The following is a 21773-nucleotide window of genomic DNA, read 5'->3' as shown; positions in this document are numbered from 1 at the left end:
ATTCATTCACTATAACTAGAAGCAAGAAAAGCCCCTGAACTGAGTCAAATACGGTGAAATAAACTTACCGCGTAATTGATTGCCAAACCAAAACATTGATCGCTGTGATCACAATTTATATTACAAAAGCAATATAAGAATATATACAGTGTTATTGGATATAGTGAATTAAAGCATAACATTTTAAAAGATCCATGGAAAAGATGCATATTCGTTATGTTGATGTTTTCGTATAATACGATATTAATATGTGAATATAGAGTACAATATAATGTAGGCTAGGCTACCGTATATGTATACGATATACCATAGTGTAGGCTAAACTAATTCTTGTTTGTTATTCATTTCTTTTTGTACTGAATTATCATAAGTCACTCTGCATGAACCTCCAGAATTAGCTGATATTAACAATTACTATAATGTGCATGTATAGAGTATACTTTATGTTGTAGTCTAGGCTACCATATATGTATACATGGTATTGAATACCCTGGTGTAAGCTAGGCTATATTCGAGATATGTTTTTCCCGAGAAATGATGGTTTTTTGGAACCTAACCCCATTGTAAGTAGGATAGTACCCATATAAGCATTTTTAGAGTGTTTTTTTTTGTGTGTGTTTGAACTATCAGAATAGGCAGTTCTAAGGGTTTTAAGCATTATGGATTTTAGCTATTTGCAGGGGTGGGGAGTGGCATGCACCCCCCACGAATACGGGGGCGTTTACTGTAAAACTAGGTTGACAAAATCTTGTTACGATCCGCATTCAATTTGCAGTAAATGTAGAGGGCAAGAATATAGCAGGGAGCAAACATATAATGAATGTTCCAATTGGGATGAAAAACAGTGGAAAGTGCTTAGATCTCACTTGGACAAATTAGAAAGGAATTGAAAGAGGAAAGAATCTTCTAGAGCTGAGAAATGATCACTTAGCCTAGAAACCACTCATAAACCTAGTTTAGAAGCTAGTCCTGCTATTCCTTCTACTCCTATTCCCACCTTTTCTCCTAATACTGCCCCTCCTACTATTCATATTCCTACTCCTGTGCTTGGCTTCCTTGCTTCCAACCCTAATACCATTGCCAGTTTAGAATCTAGGTTTGATCAGAAGATGAATCTAGTAGTGAACACAGTGGCAGAATTAGGAGTGTCACTGAAATTAGTGATGGACAAATTAAATTGTTCGCCGAAAAAGTGGTGACTGACAGTGTTGTGCAAGTGGAGGAGGTGGCTTCTTGTCCCACCAGTTCTCCTAGACGAAGGTCACTTTCCTGCTCCCCTGAACCTGGGAGAAGACACACCAAAAGTCTAAGGGAAGCCGGTGGGGTTTGACCACTGGTAGTCACCCCCTCAGTCGAGCCTGTTTCATGATCCCAGTTATCAACAGACAGCCATTGGAAAGGCGTCTCATTGGATGTACATCAATCACCCCAGCTGTCCTGGCCTTGCCAGCCTCAACATTTTTGATGAGGTCTCATCCGGACGACAGGACTAGGCTCCCCAAGATGGTACTTTCTTTGTCCTCCAGGAAGGCTCTTAAGGAGATTGAGATTGGCTTCCAGTTAAAAGGGAGCAAGGAAAAGCTTTTGCCCTTCCTCCCTCGCACTTAGTTCGTAGGAGGTATTTATCTCACTTTCACTGGGGAAGTTCCTCCTTTGGGAGTTGCTGCCTCCTCCTAAGGGGACTTCTCTGGCCTCATTGACTCTTCTCAAGGCTCTGCGTTCTCATTGACGAAGATAATGTTTTCGTCGGTGGAACTAGACCATCTTGTCAGGATTTGTTCAAGGCTTTCAAAGTTTTTAGTTTCCTTGACTGGACAGTGGGAGCACTGGCCAAGAAGATTGAAGATTTTCAAGAATTATCATTAGATATCACCTTGGACTGCCTGGGAGTCCTGTCCTGTGCGGACAAGGCTTGAATCTCCTTTTTTCTTTTGGTGTTTTGAAGAAGAGAGAGCTCTGGTGCTCCTTTATCACTAAGGAGTCACACAGACGCAGAAGTTGGCCCTGTTGTTTTCACCTCTGGACCAACACCACCTCTTCCCTCAAGATACGGTTAGGGAAATTGCGTCTGATTTGCTAAAGAAGTCAATGTAGGATTTGTTGGCACAATCCTCTTAAGCGTCCCAAGGTTTTGACTTCCTTTGCTCCCAAGACGACCTCTCTACTCCTGCAGCATCCCTTTCATGGAGGTCGGCCCAGATCACAGTCTGGGACTCGCTCTTATGTCCGTTTCACAGCCAGGTCCATCAAGAAGGACTCAGCCAAGACAGTGCCCAAAAAGTGAGATGGAAGTCCTTCATACACCAGTAGGAACTAGACTTCTAGTGCCCTCAATCATTATGTCCGGAAGACGAATTTCAAGATGGAGATGAACCATTCAGTCCTTTTATCCACTCACTAGGCAACTGGATGATAACCACATCCCGATCCACCTAGGCTCCAGGAAGTATCTAAGGTTCGTCTCTCAGGACAAAGCATATCAGTTTTGGGCCATTTGCTTCGGCCTTTCTACGGCTCCTCAAGTGTTCACTCGAGTCCTCGCTGCTCTTGCTAAATGGCTCCATCTAATAGGGATAAACGTCAGTCTCTTTCTAGATGACTGGCAGCTTTGATCCCCGTCAAAGGAAAAGTGTATGAAGGTTTACACAAGATTCTTCTCACCCAGGAACTGGGTCTTCTCATCAATCCCCAGAAGTCCAAGTTGACCCAGTCACAAGATATTCTCTATTTGAAGATGACTCTCAACTCTGACTTTTCGGGCTTTTCCGTCTCCCAAGAGAATTTCCAGCTGCCTTCAGATGGTCCACAGTTTCTAGCCCTCTCATCCTGCACGGCTCAACAGTAGATGAGTCTTCTGGGAACTCTAGCGTCCATCGAGATGTTTGTCAAGCTACACAGATTGCGCACTAGAGTTCTTCAATTTTTTCTAAAGGTCACCTGACACAGGAAGACACAACCAGACTCCTACGAGTTTTTGATCATGCTGGAGATCAAATCGGACCTGAATGGTGGCTGTCCAGAGAAAGGCTATCAGAAGGGAAGTCCCTTCAACCTTTGAGCTCCAACCTAGACTTGTATTCAGACGTCTCGGACCTAAGCTGGGGGGGGGCCTACTTTGGAATCAGGATGTATCCAGTATGTGGACCCCAGAGCAACAGAGTCTACATATACCATAAATGTCAGAGAACTGAAGGCAGTTCATGTTTGCCTTCAGTGTTTCTTGAACATGGTCCGCAACAAGATAGTAGTAGTGCATACAGACAATACCATGGCCTTAGCCTATATCCGGAAACAAGGCGGCACTCATTCCTTTTCTCTCTATCAGGAAGCAAGAGAACTACTCCTGTGGGTGGATCAAAATCAAGTGACTCTGGTTACCCAGTTTATCCAGGGGAAGTTAAATGTGTTGGCAGACGAGCTAAGCCATTGGAAGCAGGTCCTTCCCACCGAATGGACCCTGGGTTGGCTGGATCTTTGGAAACAATGGGGCAGGCCAACATTTGACATGTTTGCCACCTCCAGGAACCATCGCCTTCCTCTCTTTTGCTCTCCAGCCCCAGATCCTCTTGCATAGGCAACAGACACCATGCTGCAAGACTGGTCCAATCTGGATCTTTATGCCTTTCCATCCATCAGCATGGTCAGGGAAGTGATGAACAAATTTCAAACTCATCACAACGTAACTATGGCCCTCATAGCCCTGTTTTGGCACCTGAAGGAGTGGTTTCCGGACCTTCTATGGTCATTGGTGGATTTTCCAAGACTTCTCCAAAAACCACGTTTACTCAAACAGCCCCATTTCATGAGACACCACCAAGAGTTGTTCGCTCTTGCTCTGACAGGCTTCAGACTGTCTGCAAGCTTGTCAGAGCGAAAGGATTTTCAAGGGGAGCTGCCCACTCACCAGGGTAAGTGGGCAGTCTTCCGTCATTGGTGCTTCAACCATGATTTCTCTTCTTCTTAGGCATCTATAACACAGATTGCTGATATCCTCCTATATCTGAGGATCTCTAGAAATTTGTCTTCTTCCACTATTAAGGGGCATTGAGCTATGCTTAGCTGAGTTTTTAAACATAGAGGCCTGGATCTTTTATCAAACTTGGATCTTAATGATTTCACCAAGTCCTTGGATGCATCCAAGCAGAGGAAGGACGATCTGGTCTCTTGGAACCTAGACGTAGTATTGAAGTGGCTGACAGATCCTACTTTTGAACCCCCTTCGTTCTGCATCTCTGAGGAACCTCACTCGTAAGACACTACCTTGTTGCTTCAGCTACTGCTAAACGTATTAGTGAAATTCAAGCCATTGATAAAAGGGTAGGTTTTCCCAAGTAGAAGCAATTTGCACCTTTATGCAAGGTTCTTTTTTAGCCAAGAACGAGGACCCATCCAATCCCTGGCCTCACTCTTTTACCATTAAGAACCTAATGGACATCCTTGGCTCTGAGGAAGACGACAGAGTACTTTGTCCTGTCAGAGCTCTGAGGTATTACCTGAGCAGGACTGAAAAGATCAGAGGTCCATCCAGTAACCTCTGGTGTTCAGCTAGAACCCTTCTCATCATCTGACTAAGAATGCTTTGTCATTCTTCCTGAGGGACTTAATTTCTGAGGCACATTAACAGATTCAAGAGGACATTTTGCTTACTTTTTAAGTGAAAGCTCATGACAGCTACTTCTTTAGCTTTCTGGCACCATATGTCCCATCTTCCATTCTTCAGTCGACCTACTGGAAGTGCAAGTCTATTTTTGCATCTCACCATTTAAAGGAGGTTGAAACAGTGTTTGAAAATTACAGTACTTTGGGGCCGTTACCAGTGGCTGGCATGGTATTGGGGAGGATTCATAGGAAGCACTCTTTTTCTCCTACTATCCTTTTGCCTTGGTGTAAGGTTTCAAGTGTTTTTGGGAGCTTGGGGGTACAGTGTACCTGGAATACCCACCAATTTTAGTGGATGGGTTGTGGTATTTTCAGAGTAGATGACTTCATTGTTTTGTTTTTTTTAATTTGGTACTGCACCCAGGGCAAGGGCACTTTTGTATGCTGCGCTAGCCATCAGGCCTATCCTCAGCTGCAAAGCTCCCTCTGAAGTAGAGGCGACCCACGGCTCAACTGCCACGCCACTACAGTTTAAGATGAGCACCAACCAGAGGCAGTATTCACCTGCAGTAGCTCTCTTACCAGGTAAGAAAACAACAAGCATTGTATCAATGCTGGCCAAATTTTCTATTTCAAATGTTTTGGAGTAGAATATGTCCATGTATCCCACCTCCATTCAATGTGGGATTCAGCTATGTAATTACTTGGTTAGTTAATTACATGAAACTGATCTTTTCATAAGATTAAGTTTCATATATACTTACCAAGTAATTACAGAATTGGAGCCTGCCCTCCTCCCCTCTTATGGACATAAGGGCACAAACAAAGTGAGCTTATTTGGCCAGGTTGTTTCTCATATTCCTCGATAGTGGGCGGGGCTTGTCACCTACATAAAACAGTAGAATCACTACTGCGAATTTTTAAAAAAAGCTGCTGTGCGAGTAGAAACATTAGCTATGTAATTACCTGGTAAGTATATATGAAATTTAATTTTATTGGGAAAAACTCTATTACAAGAGTTCATAAATGTTGTAAAGAGTCCACAATAATATATAATTATTAAAGGCTCATGTAAAATTTATAAAAGCTTTCGAACCCTACTCTGGGTTCATTTTTTTGACTGAAGATGAACCCAGATTAGGGTTAGAAAGCTTTTATAAATTTTGCATGAGCCTTTAACAATTATATTATTGCGGACCATTTAGAACAAACTTAATTTCATTATGAAAATATCATTTTTGGCCTAGGGAAATGTTTACACTACTGTACCCTCAGTTATGAATTCATTTGGTGCTAAAAACGGTAGGCATGTTATCTGAAATTAAAAGCACTTTCAAAAGGAAGGTCTCTGATGGATACATAATTTCATACCTGTGGCCAAAAACAGTTTCAGAACAGTTTCAATGAAATTTCATTTTTGCACACCCTTTCTTATTAGACACCGAGGTAACTAGTAACTTGAACTTTATCAGTGCTCTTTAAAGGCTGTGGGTAATATCCGTAATAAATTGAACCAGTCCAAAAATAACCTCCTTCACTCAAGATAACAATGTCAGTACAGTATTCCTTTGCATCTTTATACCCTGAGACATGCAATTGTCTGTGTACCAATCAAGGTCTTGGATGGCATCCTCTTCTAAAAAAGCACAATATGGTTATCATTCCATCTTAAACACTTGCTATAGTGAATCCATTCTCTGCATGATCTTTCTAAGGTCTGTGGAAATCCTTTGTTGCCGTGAGCTTTGCTGAGCTGCACTTTCTATTCATGTTTGTTTTTTTTTTTTTTAAAGGGAAGCACTACCAGAAATTGCCACACCCAAGGAAGCCTCTTACAGAAGAGATAGGAGACTGGGTACTAATGCTCTAGTTTTATTCTGCACAGTGAAAAGCTTGTTAATGCTGGTACCTTGCTGAGTAGACATTTATAAGGTAACAAATGAGCTTGAGACCTTCACTTATGAATACTGTTTTCTTTCTTCACAAAAACCTGGAAGTAGTCTTCCTTTCTTTCTGCATAGCAGAGGATCTCAAGGCCTGTGCTGTTTTGAAATTTTCCTACATCAACTTTTCAACTGTCCCCTTGTCAACAGTGAGGGTTTTCCCCTTGTCAACAGAGGGTTTTCCACATTTATGATAATTAGTTTGTTCAGGAAATAAGTTTAGCCTGACAACAAGGGGAACTGCTGCAACAGTTAAAGGTCTTCATTTCAAAGATTGTTATTTGTGGATAACATACTGATAAATTCCACCTTGTTGAACACTGGTCAGCTAACTACTTCTGTGAGAATAAGTTGTAATGATCCTTCACCTCCTTCCTCAGATAAATTTATTGTCAAGTAATAAATATATATCTTCAGTCTGATTAGTGGCATTCACTTCTCTCAGATTGACTAAATGGTTTTTATTAACTTGTTAGCAGACCCATACACAGAGAGGAATAAAGTAGATTAATCATCTTACCTTTTTGCCCTCACAGGTGTAGGCTGTTTTAGCATGCATATTTGCAGTTCCAGAAAATTATCTTCCTTGGACCACATCTCAGTTATATTTATGTTTTAGGAGGCATATTGAAAGATTCATTAGGCTAATCATTTTCGCACACTTCTTGGATTATGGTTAGGATTCAGCTTGCTGTTTGCAAAGTCCAGTTGGTTGATTGTTCTTTAGGCAGTGTTTTAAGCAAACGCTTCTTAGGATTGAGCAAGCTAGAAATCTCCCTGTTCATTGTTGGGGATGTAAGAAATATTTTGGAATGCACATAATTTTCTTGTGTTCTTCATGTAAGATTCCAACTCTACAATCTACTACAGTTACAGTGCTGATAAGAGGATTTCCCCTGACTGTTTGGTTCAGGTCCCTTTTTAACCTGCAGTATATGGGATTTTCTCTCTGGTTCCAACAACCTGTTTATGTGATATCTTTGTTTTTCCTTTTGAGGTGGAACTTAATAATTTTTTCTCATTTTCTTTATTCATCCTCTGACTTACTGATGTGGGCAAGGTGGATAAGGACAGTGAAACATCTTGGTACTAAGTGAAAAGAATTCAAGTAGTAAAAGTTGGCTGAACATGTTTAATAGTTATACTGTATAGGTTATGCCCAGTTCAGTAGAATGTGTGTTTGTATTCAGAAGCAGTGATAGTTAGTTTGATCTTTTAGTTTTCGGTTTACTGTATTCTCGTGTTCTTGGAATCATTGAAATAAGCATATGTTTAGCAAATTTTGTGTATTGAACACTTGTGTATATTGTTTGAATTACTTTAATTTTTCATGTTTTATACCTTTTCCCTTGTGCATTCAAGTTGTGGCAAGATGTTTACCTTAAAAATGTAAAATGTACTGGTGTATATAAGCTTTAAACTTTATAAATGGGTTAGTGTTAAATATAATCCCAAGCACCAATACTTTGAATTATGACATAATTTGTTACAATGATTTGTAAGGGTTTCAGACTTTCAAAAATGTAGTTTACATAAAATGAAAACCTTTTTCATCATTTTATGTGTATAAGACTCAGCAACATTTTTAGTTATCAAGATTCTGTTAGCTGTTTTTAGAGATAATTGGAATATAGCTATATCACATGAGAACTTGGACTGTTACAGTGCTATATTAGCAAAGTGTAGTAGAACTCAAGTCTTGTCAATAAGTTAGCGTAAAGGTACTGTATTTTGTTTTCCCACTTTAGTTGATCAAGAGGTGACAGGACGATAACCTATGTTGTCTTTGTTTAAATTGTATCTTATGTTGGGCATGTTTTATTATTCAGTATTTGGAGTTGCTGTAAATGACAAACAAAATCATGAAGATGGCATGATGCTTAAGTAGTATTGGCTTTGATAATTAGTGAACACCCATGATCCTAATGATGGCCGAGTGCCCCATTATGGTGGAATTTTGTAGCCTAGCAGCTCTGTTGATCGAGAATCACCTTCCATATTAGCCAGCTTTCTTCCAGATGTATCTGTTCTATGTCATCACACAAGTTAAGTGTCTCATCATTTTTCTTTTAACAGTATATTGTGTGTACTTTCATTTTTTAAACTGTATTACGTTTGGATAATGGATGTTCAGTTATTATCGCTCAGAGATGCTGTAATGTTGGCTTTGGTGCAACTGTATTTGCCTTTGCTTCAGTAGACTTTAGTAGGTTATTGGTCTTTTGTGTAGTTAGCAAAGTATTTTCAGTAGTAATAGAAATGCCATTGCATCTTGCTGAATTAACAGTTGTAGCTTTTGTAGCGTTGTTTACTTTTTTTTTTACATACACTGTGTATTTTGTAGTGTCCAATTGAAATAAGCCATATAGACCACTGTGATATATTACATATAGAAGTGATGTTGATGTTTCAAGCAAGTCAAAGTTCAGTGTTCCAGGGAAGCATAAAACTGCATTGCATTGCAAAAGGAAGTGTAGTGTTAATTATTATAGAATCTATATGACGTTAAATCTGTGCAAAGTTGAATATCCAAATCCAGTTTTCCAGAAATAATTTTTGACAAACTAAAAGTTACTATAAGTTTAAAATGGTATTGGTTTTTTAAGTAAAGTGGCACAAAATCAGAAAAGGAGCAACCAGATGAGTTGATTCATAATATTTGATTCTTTTGTCGTTGAAAATTTGTAAATAAATGCGTAATTTCAATTTTTGTATTCTGTAAAGTACTGTACTGTTTACACCAAAATATGATAAAGTAAAGTTACCAATTAAAGTAAGTTGTTATGGATGATATACTCTTAATTTGAAAACCTACTCTGAAATCTTTCACAACTTTTTGTACATTTTTGTTTGAAGCCAGGACTGTACTAAACAGCAGCATTTTAGACCCTGGAGCCCTGATTTATTTTGACATGACCTTATTAGCCCACTCATTTGAGCTGGAAGTATTATGTTCTTTGTAGCATTAAGTCTGCACAAATTGTATAGTTAAGAATTACTTTAGCTTTGTCTGTCAAGAGAAATTCAGATTAACTTTGGAAATATAGAAGATTGGTGTGAAACGCTTAGAATACGTTCTCTGCTCAGAGGCGGTAGTCAGTTGTAGATCTGTGGTCATATGTTCATCGATGCCTCTTGTAATGGCAGGTATACAACGATGGATCTGCCTGGACCTGATGGGTATGTAAAGAGCAATTTAACAGTGGAAAGTGCTCATGTGTACCACGCAGGAGAGTACAAGTGCACGCCTTTCAGCCCTCGATCTCACTCAGTATACGTTATCAGTGGTAAGGCTGCAGAATAGCAGCTTGCGTATGAACCATTGGCTGTCACCCTATTATGAATTATTGACTGTCATCCTTAGTATCATTGATGACCTTAACTTGTAGGAACCCTTGTTGTCTCCTATACATCATTTGGAAGTGAGAAGTGACCTTGAAGTACTGTAATGTAAAGTCCAGTATTGATAACACTGACGTGAGCTGATCTTAAAGTATTTTGGATTAGTATTGCCAAAGTAGCATTATAGTCATTTCATTCTTAAGTACTTACTTGCTCTTGTATGTAGGCTCTGCTATAGTAATTTCATAGTCATCTTCATTTTTATAATTTTTATGTTGTACTGTACACTATGTGTGTTCTTTGAAGAGCATTGATAGTTGAAAAAAAATTTTTTAATCTGGTTATCAGATAATTTAGTCATTTGACTATTTCTTCCTTGAATTTAACTCTTCTGCAAGTAAAGCTATCAGATTTTTTTACGATTTGCCCATAAACGTCCAAATCTTTAAGTGAAGACTTATAGATTGTATTGTTGAACTCAGAGCAGGGTACGGTTAACAACTGGATTACTGTAGTATAATTTAACTTTGTGCTTTGTGAACTTTACTTTTAGTGGAAATAATTCTAAACTTCTGGCTTTTCATGAATACCAATGGAACATTGTCAAGTTGCCTGAATTTTGCAGAGTTGATGGAACAGATAGCTTTTGTTATGTGTAATGTCTGAAGCATGATGATTTTACTAAATGATGAAGTGTGCATTCTTTACAATTGCTAACCAGTCTAACATTTAAATCATTATATCCTCAAGACCCTTAACAGTTTCCCCTGTTAAAGTTTATTATTGTGTAAGGATTGTTCTTGCAGATTCATTTCTCATATTGTGTGATGCTTATATGAATTTTTGGATTTCAGGGTAAATGTATTTTGCAGATAATTTTGTTTCCCATAATTTATTACAGCAGTTTTATCTTACGCAGTACCATTAGGCATTGGTATACTCAAGCCATTATTTTTTTTAATTTATGTGAATTTGGCTGTAGTATAAAGTTTGTCTTGTATCTAATTGTCTTTGTTGTTACAAGTTACTATTGCATTGGGAATAGTGTTTTGCAGATTTATTCCTATGAGGATATGAACCTTGGTCTTTTATGTGGATACAGATACCTCTGGAGGAAGCTGGTCTGATCAGTGAAGCTTTGCAATAGGGTAGTTAACTAGTATTAGGAGTTCCTCATTGGAAAGGTGGGTAACATTCTCAGCTAGCACTGCTGGTCCTGCATTCGATTCTCTGACCGACCAATGAAGAATTAGAGGAATTTATTTCTGGTGATAGAAATTCATTTCTTGTTATAATGTGGTTCGGATTCCGCAATAAGCTGTAGTTCCCATTGCTAGGTAACCAATTGGTTCTCAGCCATGTAAAATAAATCTAATCCTTCGGGCCAGCCCTAGGAGAGCTGTTAATCAGCTCAGTGGTCTGGTTAAACTAAGGTATACTTAACTAGTATTAGGAATGAGCAGTGTGGGACCCACCCCTTTACTGGGCTGTCAGGGTCAATTTTTTCTTTAGGTGCATTGCTTTATAAACATGTGTTCTGCTTAACTCTTTTTGGCTGCTGCTGTTGAAGCTGTGTCTTCTTTTGATCTTCTGTTGCTGTCTTTGGGTCTTACTTTGTTATTGTGGTTGGTGGTTGTTAGAATGAGAGTACCTGATTCATCACCTGTATGGAAGGTGTGCTGGACTTGACTGTGTGTGTGGAGGTTTCATTTCACTTTATATACAGTAATTGGCACTTATTGTTCTTTCTGCCAAGGGCAGGGGTGTATGTAATTTTTCAACTATGAAGTGTCTTCTTGGTTGCCTGACCGTGGAAGTGGTAAGATCTAATCGGAGAAGTCAAGTAGGCCCCTGCATTGTATTTTGAGGCCAATAATATACCTCTGTTCTCCCCGACTGGCCATCAGCAATGATCCTGTGACTCTTACTTCCATTCGTGGGACATTGTCTGTCTTCTCACCATGCTTGGTTCGAGGTGGATATGTGCTAACAGTTTGGTGAGTGCCAGGATGCATCATTGTTGGGGCATTGGAGGTTTCTATGGCTGTTCCTGTTACATCCAGCAGTCCCTCTTCTGTTTCTGCTTCTCTTGTTCCTGTTGCTCAGACTTCCTGAGAAATGGTATCCTCAGTTGGACCATGGAGACTTATTGGTTCCCATTCCTCACCAGGTGTACTCAGACCTTCAATGAGGACAGAACCTTTAAAACCTCTTTAGCAAAGGTACTGTTAACCTTTCCATTACCAGACACTCTTGTTCTCATGTGTGTCAAGTGAGGAATGGGGTGCTTTTCTCTCAAACCAATACCATTGGGTCATTGGTGAAACAATGAAAAGATTCTCAGTATCAGTCTCTTAGTACTGAAAGCTGTCTTCCTCATCCTAGAGAAATTCTCAAGCCATTTCTTTGGCAAGTCATGTCTAACAGATAAATGATTGTTACTTCTCTGAGAAATGAGGGGTGACCAGCTCTCAGGAAATGTTTCATCTGGCAATATATATCCTGATGTGATCAGAAGAAAGGAACAAAACTTGGATTCCATTATACATTCAAGTGAAGTTCAGTCTAGTAGCCAGTTTTCTCACTAATCAAGAGAGTACTAAACAAGCGAAGTCTCAAAAAACACAAATTTGATCCTGTTGGCTTCTCTGTGGTTTCATCAGGATTGGTAACCGAACCCTCAAGCTCTCCTGGTTGATTCTCTGTGGGCTCTTTCACCTTAGGATAAGATGTTGCATCAACCCACTTGAGACATTTCCACCAATATATGCACCAATGCTACTGTCATGTTTGGAGACTGTCAGGCACAGCCTCATTTAGAGAGGATTTTCAAGCAAAGTATCCAGTGTCATTGCTAACTCAACAAGGCCATCTACTACCAAGCTTTACCAGTCCTGTGGAGAATTTTCTCTGGCTGGTGTCAGCAAAGACAAATTAATCCTAATAGAGCTGTAGTAGACGTCTTGCTGTATTTGAGGAAGACACTGAACTTGTCTGAGTCGGCAGATAAAGGTCATTAATTATCCATGGCAAAATTTTGAAAACAGTGATGAGGACCACAATTTGTCAATTAAATTGAAGAGCATGTACTGGACCATTGAGACAGAAGTACTAACAAAACATTGAGGCCTCCATTCTTGGATGTATCTGCAGTCTTGAGGTATTTGTTGAACCCTTAGAAAGAACATTCCTTTAGAATCTGACCCTAAAGACCAAGTTTCTGCTTTTTTTTTTTTTTAAACAAGAGTAAGAGAGATCCATACTGTCTCAAATGATGCCTCACATTCTATTGACTAGAAGAATATAGGTTTCTGTGCCCCCAGGATCATTGTCAAAACTCAGGAACTTCATCCTAACACCAGATTACTCCACAGTTTGTTATTCCTTCCTTGCCAGTGGTAACAGATAGAGAAGCAGATCTTGGCCATTGCCTGGTCAGGATGTAAGAACATACATAAAGAGGACAAAATCTGTTATAAAGCAAGGTTGGCAGTTGTTTTTAGTATCAGGCTCATTGAAGATTAAAGTCATTAAGAACACAATTTCTTTATGGTTGAGAAAGGTGATTCAGACTCAGGCATCTGAGGTTAAGTGAGGGGTTTTGAGATTTAAACTGTTTCAACATCCTCAGCCCTTTAGAGGAACATAAAAGGAGAAGCTATTCTACTTTCATTTAATTCTCTGGTGTACTTGTGGTTAAGCTTATGGAAGAAGTAAGTATATCATATATACTTAAGTCTTAAAGGAAACGGTTCTAACCAAACCATGGCGTTACTAATAAGGAGCTAGTCCAGCTATGTGCCTCATGGAAGTCTTTAGAACTCTTTGCTTATTGATCACATTCACTTGGCAGTTTGCCTATCTAGCTTCATTTACAGTGATTTGCTATCTAAAAGAATCTTACCTTCCTAGGTAGCTGTTCAGGCTCATGTAAACTGATGGGGTTTGTTTTAAAACAAGTTGAATATTTTTCCAAAACGAAATTTATTTTTTAATACAAGTCCATCATTTACACAGGACTCTCCTCCCAATCCCCTCTAGTCTAGTGGCAAGTCCAGATAAAGGGCATTGGTGAAAGACCTGTAGGGGTTGGCAAAAGCTGCTGCAGTGACTTCCAAAAAGCCACTCTCTTGAAGACAGCATGTGAAGATGTTGTAACTAGACAAAGTACCTCCTGGATTGTCTCTTAGAGACAGTGAAGTCTGTTCCCAAAAGGGCAGACCAACTCTGGTATTGATATTGTGGCTGGATAGAGGACCAACAGACATTTTACTAAGAGTGCATTTGCCTAATGGACAGTTCAATTAACGGACATTTGACCAAATAGACATTTGGTCAGATGGTCAGTTTTCTCTATCTTTCTCTATAAATCCATTATAGAAATCTATAATTGGTAAAATGAAAGCATCTTTGTGTGACAGGAAAAGCTTAATTTGTACAAAGATTAATGATAAAGGGTATTAATTATAAGTACCTAAGGGTGCATAATCCAGTTCCATTACACATCCAGTGGTCTTAGTCATCGAGATACTTACTGAGATACAGCCTGAAACATTGGACCTGGAGGCCTCTGGAGCTGAAGTCCTAGTAAAGACCTGAGGGGCTGCTGTACACAGACCAAAGCAAAGGGCCTGGAACTGGAACAAACTGGTCCTCCATACAATGGAGCTCAGATGGATCAAGGCATGAAAAAGTACATCTCTAAGGTCTGTTGTAGCAAGGGAGTTCCCCCTGTGCACCAGCCTCTGGACTTGGCTCCACAGGCTCCTTCCAGGTTGAAGCCAGGCAGAGGAACAGGTTGGGGTGGCAAAAATCTATATTTGTCTCCATCTCCAGTCACCTTAAGACTGAGACAAGGCAAAGCCAACTGCAGAATCTAATCATCTTGAGAAGAATCTTGATGGGCCCTCTTTTGTAAAATAGAGGCTGCCTTTTCTTGGAAAACTTGATCTAAACCAGGTTGGAGGAGTAGGAATCAAAGTTGATCAGCTGGGGAGAACTTGCATTAAGGAATGGAATGGAGTGCCATAACCATCACAGAGAACCTCCAAAACCCAAGTATCCACACTAATGACTAAAAGCAAACAAAAGGCAAAAGGTGCAAAAGAAGTAAAATGAGTGGGGCAGCTAATTAACTGGGAAACAGTTAATCATGGAAAAGCACAGCAGAACAATCACAGAAGAATGATGCATCACATTGTGGGGCATTGGAGTTTGGCTTAGGCATGTGCAGTAGGACTTTTCTTCTTTCAAGATCTACCAAAGTTGTTTGAATAGATATTTTTATATAAGTGACTTACCAAGTGATTACATAGCTACAAGCTTCCTGCAATGGCAGTCTAAACATTCATATTTCATGTTGGTGCTATCATCGCTTATGTAGGTGACAAGGTCCCGCCCACATTGGGGACTGATAGGTACAACTCAGCAAAGAGCTTCAATTTGATCTCTGCCAGCTCCCGATCAACATCAATGGTTTTGTGCGGTCTTTTCACATTTTTGGATTTTTGTTCCAGTTTCTTTGGTGAAGTATTCAGACTTTGTGTTTCAGTATTGCACGGGAAGTTTTGTTATTAGTTATATCGTTAGCTGTGGTTAACTGTATACTAATTATTCAGCTCAGTATTGCTCTGAAGGATGTAAGACTAGGTTAGTTAAGATCACTTATGACTCTCACACTGTGTTAAATGTAGGGGGCAGGAGTGTAATAAGATCTTACTTGTTCCTTATGTCAGGATTGGGATGATCAAAAGTGGAAGTGTTGAAATCTCATTTAGTTAAGTTAAAGAGGGACAGAAAGAGGAAGGTGGCCCTTAGAGCCAAAAACAGGGCTAGTTTTGAACCTACAGTAAACCCCCTGTATTCGCGGGGGATGCATACCACATCCCCCTGCGTAACTAGTAACCCTCGAGTACTTAGAACCCTTCTAAAAACGCTTAGAACTGCCGATTTTGATAGTTCAAACACACAAAAACTAAAAATGCTTATACAGGTATTATCGTACTTACGATAGAGTTAGGTTCCAAAAAACCCATCGTTTGTTGGAAAAAGCGTATCTCAAATATAGTCTAGCCTACACTAGGTTACAGTATTCGTTACCATTTATACATATATGGTAGCCTACCCTATGCTGTAAAGTATACTCTATATATACACGGTATAGTAATTATTAATATCAACTAATTCTGGAAGTTGATGCAGAGTGATTTATGATAATTCAATGCAAAGAGAAATTGAATAACAAACAAGAATTAGCTTAGCCTACACTATGTTATATCGTATACATATACGGTACTATAGCCTACATTATATTGTACTGTGTATTCACATATCGTATTATACAAACATCAACATAACGAATATGCATCTTTTCCATGGATCTTTTAAAATGTTATGCCTTAATTCACTGTATCCAATAACATAGTATTTATTCTTATATTGCTTTTGTATTATAAATTGCGATCAGTGTTTTGGTTTGGAAATTGTTTACGCTGTATTTATTTCGCCATTTTAACTCAGGTCAGAGCGTTTTTCATGCTTGTAGTTAGCGTAAATGAATCTCTAGTTACTTTAATTATATGGGGCAAGGTTATTTTTCGTTATACTGTACGAAATGTTTTTAAGTTGAAATATATAACTTAAATAAGTCTCATTGTGAAATTAATTTAGCTATTTTTTTTCGTTAATAGATGACGTTGGCCGTTTGGGGCGTTTGTTTTGTGTAAAAAAAATCAAGATTCCGTTCAGTATTTTCACTTGATTTTATCATAATACAAGCTTTACGTATTTATCGTTTATCAGTGTAAAAATAGCAGTAATGTGTTCTTTGATGCCCAGTAGTTTTGATTAAAATACTTTCTCCAATTTTAATTACAATCAAGTTTCATTCATGTTATTGATGCACGATAATTTATGGTCATTAGCAGCTTGAACATTGTTTTCTTAGCTTCAGGTACAACTTGCATTTTAAATTTAGCAGTATATTTCCTTGCCGATCTTTTACCCAAACCGAATAAGGGTATAATGTAAAAATATATCAGTCCTATTCTACTTAACGTCATTTGTAACATAACTACAGTAACTGTTTACTACGGTACAATGGTTGAAACAAGCAAAGGGGCTGTTGTTATCCGATTCGGTGATAAACAAAATAGTTTCTCGTTTGGTTGTTTATGGCTGTACGCATTTATGCAAGAGTATAATGTTACTAACAATACTTCTACCATTCTCTGTTACTTTTTTAACTAGATGGGATAAAGAGTTGGAGGAAAAGAAGCTGGTCTGTTGTAATTTGGTCTCCTCTTGCTGCCTGATTGTACGCTGCTGCCTGCTCCTCACAAAATTTAAAAATATTTTATAAATGTTGTCATAACAGTATTAATTGCTTACCCCTGTGCAAAATTGAATTATCGTAAGGTGAACTATCGTAACTCGAGCACTACCTGAGTATTTTAATAGTTTTATTACAAAAAGTGCATTTAGTCATGAGATGAAAAAATACAGCAATTAGTGAATATTGCTCAGTGAAAAATACCGTGAATGGGTGGATTTTCAGCAAGTAATGCATATATATGTTCCATAGGGAAGTCCGCAAATAGTTGAGTCTGCAAATCGTGAGACCGCGAATAATGGGGCTTTACTGTATTCCTTCTTGTGTGGTAGAAGATATCGTTATTTCTTCTCAAATCCCTGCTATGTCTCCCATCTTCAGCCCTCCTACTTCTTTGCCTCATACTCCTTTACCAGGTTCCTGTGCTTCCAATCTTGACGCCATTGCCAGCCTCGAATGTAGGTTTGACCAGAAATTTGAGTTTTTAGCCAACACAGTTATGGAGTTGGGTGTGCCTTTTAAAGCTTTTGTAGAGAAAGCTTCCAGTGTTCCCAGTGTCATTGCAAGTGCACTGCAAGGTGACAGTGTTGTGCATGTTGAGGAGGTGGCTGCCTGTCCCACCAGTGCTCCTAGACGAAGGTCCCTGTCCCGCCCCCCCACATCAGGGAGAGGACATACCAGAGGTCCAAAGGTGGCTGGTGGGGTTTACCCATGTGTAGTTGCCCCCTCCACCGAGCCTGTTGCTTGTTCCCAGGCGTCGGCAGAGTGCCACTGGAAAGGTGTCTCGGTTAGTGCAGTGCATCTGTCGTCAGACTCGGAGAGCTCTTCTCCTGACAAGAAGCACCAGTGGCGCCAACTTGCCACCTCTCAGCCTCTGAAGAGGCACTCAACTGTAGCAGACAGTTCTCTCCTCCTGTCAAGAGGTATAAGGAGACAAGTGTAAGCCCTCAACCCTCCTGCAGCTTCGCTGTTCTGCCTCCACCTGTCTCTTCAGTATGTCCCCATTAGTGCTCTTGGGACAGTCTGAAGTCTCTTGGGGCTCTCAGGCGCCCAGTTTTCATTCCAAAGCACTCAGACCTTCCTCGTAAGTGCCGTCACCCTCTTCTCATCTTTCTCTCGCTCCCGAGCACCCTTCTCCATCCAGGCGCTTGTCTGTTTCGGCACCGCAGTCTTCCGCACCAACTTCGGTCTGCTGTGCTCCAGTTGTGGATCGCCAGGTGCTAACTTCTCTTCCACAATCTTCAACTCAGGGAGACTCCTCTTTAGCCCCACTTTGTCATCAGCTTTAGGATCTTATGGGTTTTTTGAGGAGGAACTCTTCAACCGCCAAGAGTAAGAACACTTCTTTGTCGCCAATTTTGTCCGAGGAGGAAGCAGCTGAGCAAGACACTGCCCCTTCTTCAGCTTATTCCAGTTTGATGAAGTTCTTTTTAGCAAACTTTCTAGACTTCTTCGAGCCTGCTTCTCCTGATTTGCCTGCTGCTACATTCCTTATGAGGAAACGAGCTTCAGATAGATCTTGTCTCCCCAAGTTAGTTCTTTCCTCCTCTGAAGAAAGTCCCTTGAGAGGTGGATGAGTGGTTGGCCACAAAGAGGGAGCAAGGTAAAGTTACCTTTGCCTTCCCTCCTTTGAAGCTTTTAAAGAAGAAGTATGCTTTTATGCCACCGGAGAGGCTCCTTCCTTGGAAGTTTCTGCCTCCTCCCAAGGGGGCTAATCCGGTTTGGTTGATGTGATGCGTCATGCTGGGTTCTCCTCAGGTAAGATCATGTTTTCCTCACCTGATCTTGACAACCTCGTCAGGAATCTTTTTAAAGTCCTGAAGATCTTTAACTTCCTTGACTGTACTGTGAGAGCTTTGGCGAAAAAGATTGAAGACTGCCTGGGCCTAGCAGAAGATTTCGCTGCCAACTGGTTGGTGTGTTATCCTATGCTGACAATTCAGTCAGGGATGGTCCCTCTGAGCTTGCCTCCCTTTTCGCGATGGGAATTTTAAAGAAACAGGAGCTGTGGTGCTCTTTTGCCACAAAGGGAGTAACCACAACTCAGAAGTCAGCTCTCTTGTACTCTCCCTTAGACAAGTCCCATCTCTTTGCTCAGGACACAGTCAAGGAAGTGTTGTCTGGGCTCCAGAAGAAATCTACGATGGATCTCTTAGCCCAGTCTGCCAAACACCCGAAGGAAACTCCTTCTTTCGTTCCTAAGTCTTTTTCACCCTTGCAGTCTCAGCCCTTTCATGGAGGGAGATCAAGACCCCAGTCTAGACCTTAAACCAACCTTCGCACCCCTGTTGTATCCAGGCTACATCTCTAAAGGGAGGAATGGAGCCGCAGAGGGGTGGAACCTTGGGTTGTCCAAGTATTGAAGAGAGACCACTCCATTCCTTCTCCTTTGGCCAAGTCGCTGATCACCTTGACGGCTTAATTCGCAGGGTCCGAGAAGTTTTTGGCTCTTTCTCAAAAGGTAGAGTCCCTTATTCGAAAAGGGGCAGTAGAGGTGGTAATGGACAAAATGTCGTAGGGTTTCTACAACTGACTGTTCATAGTTCCCAAGTCATTGGGGGGCTGGAGATCCGTTCTGGACATCAGAGCCCTAAACTTGTTCGTAGTGAAAATGAAGTTTCACTTGGAGACGAACCGCTCAGTCATGTCCTCTCTCCATCAGGGCGACTGGATGGTCACACTGGTCATGCAGGACGCGTATTTCCACGTTCCAATCCACCCAGACTCCAGAAAATTTCTGAGGTTCGTCTTTTGGGGCAAAGTTCTCCAATTTCTGGCGCTTTGCTTCGGTCTGTCCATGGTCCTACAGGTCTTCACTCGGATCCTCGCTCCTCTTGGACGATTGGCTTCTCTGCTCCAGTTCGGAAGATCAGTGGGGGAGGACTTTAAGAAAACTCTTTGCCTAACACAGGATTTGGGCATTTTGATCAACCCTCAAAAGCCTCAGATGACCCCAAAGCAGAGGATTCCCTATTTGGGGATGATTTTGGACTCTCGAGCTTTTTGGGTTTTTCTCTCCCCCACAAGGATCAAGTCTGGTCTTCAGGCTGTTTGAGATGGATGAGTCTTCTGGGCACGTTGGCCTCAGTGGAACAGTTTGTGAAGTTGGGCAGACTTCACGTGAGGCCCCTGCAGTTTTATCTGAAGGCAAACTGGTGCAGGAAGACCCAGTCAGACTCCTTCATCGTCCTGATCTCATGAGGGATCAAGGAGGATCTTCGATGGTGGTTGTCAGAACAACAACTTCAGGTAGGGATTTCTCTTCTGCCTCTGAGCACTAGCCTAGAATTTTATTCCCACTCCTCAGGTCTGGGTTAGGGAGCCCTGCTAGCAAGTCAAAGAGTCTCAGAAACATGGACAATTTAGCAGAAGTCCTTGCACATAACGTCATAGCTGAAGGCTATTCACCTGGGCCTTCAGTCCTTCTCTCCACTAGTAACAGGCAAGACTGTAGCAGTATACACGGACAACACCACAGCTTTGTCCTATGTTCGCAGGCAGGGAGGCATTCACTCCTTCAATCTTTGTGAGATGGTGAAAGACCTTCTTCCCTGGGGCGAGCAGAACCAGGTCATGATCATTCCTCGCTTTGTCCAGGGGAGACTGAACGTCTTAGCAGACGAGTTAAGCCATTGCCATCAAGTCCTGCCGACAGAGTGTACCTAAGACCCCCTAGTCTGTCTCGATCTGTGGAAGCTGTGGGGCAAACCTATCATAGACCTCTTCACGACGTTGAGGAGCCACCGTCTTCCTCTCTTTAGTTCCCCAGTCCCAGACCCTCTCGCATGGGCGATGGATGCCATGCTTTTAGAGTGGACAGGCCTGGACATCTATACTTTCCCTCCATTCGGGTTGATCAGGGAGGTGACCAACAAGCTTTCATCTTATCAGAACATCACAATGACTCTTATGGGGTCCATTTTGGCCCAGAAAGGAGTGGTTCACGGACCTGCTGTGACCTCTAATGGACTTCCGAGGCTGCTTCCACAAAAATAGTCGCTGCTCAAACAGCCCCACTTCAACAGGTTCCATCAAGGGTTGTCCGCTATAGCCCTGACAGGGTTCAGACTGTCAGCAGCCTTGTCAGAGCGAAAGGCTTTTCGTGACAAGCTATTGCTAGATGCAGGAGAGCTTCTTCTAGAAAGCTCAATCAGTCCAAATGGACGATTTTCAGAAGATGGTGCAGCCGCAATAACATCTTATCTTCTGAAACAACTGAAAGCCAGATCACCGATTTTCTCCGTTATATCAAGACCTCCAGGAAGCTGGTGCCCTCTACAATCAAGGGATACAGGTCAGTGCTTAATTCAGTTTTTAAGCATGGAGGTTTGGACCTGTCTTCCAATCAGGATCTCGACAACCTCATCAGATCTTTTGAAACTTCCAAGCAAGAGAAACCGGGCGCTGTTTCTTGGAATCTAGACATGGTTTTGAAGTGGCTCACTAGCTCCTCCTTCGAGCCCCTTCGCTCAGTCTCTTTCAAGAACCTCACTAAAAGACTCTTTCTAGTGGCATTGGCTACCGCCAAACTCATTAGTGAACTCCAAGCTATAGACGAG

At 40.9% G+C, this 21773-nt stretch overlaps 1 protein-coding gene across 6 annotated transcripts in view; it reads left to right on the top strand.

The window, feature by feature from the left end:
* The window catches only part of LOC136826921 (neuroplastin-like), a 65859-nt gene that overhangs the window by 19133 nt on the left and 24953 nt on the right, over window positions 1–21773 (top strand). For 2 of the 6 annotated variants that reach the window (XM_067084491.1, XM_067084490.1), the window contains one exon: window positions 9690–9829. The exons of the other annotated variants lie outside the window; for them this stretch is intronic. In XM_067084491.1, the coding sequence (XP_066940592.1) occupies window positions 9690–9829 (140 nt within the window). The remainder of the gene's footprint in view (window positions 1–9689; window positions 9830–21773) is intronic. 6 annotated transcript variants of the gene reach the window in all.

This window comes from Macrobrachium rosenbergii, chromosome 41 (genome assembly GCF_040412425.1).
Source record: "Macrobrachium rosenbergii isolate ZJJX-2024 chromosome 41, ASM4041242v1, whole genome shotgun sequence".
Taxonomy (NCBI): Eukaryota; Metazoa; Arthropoda; class Malacostraca; order Decapoda; family Palaemonidae; genus Macrobrachium; species Macrobrachium rosenbergii.
This window is presented reverse-complemented; position numbering and strand designations above follow the sequence as displayed.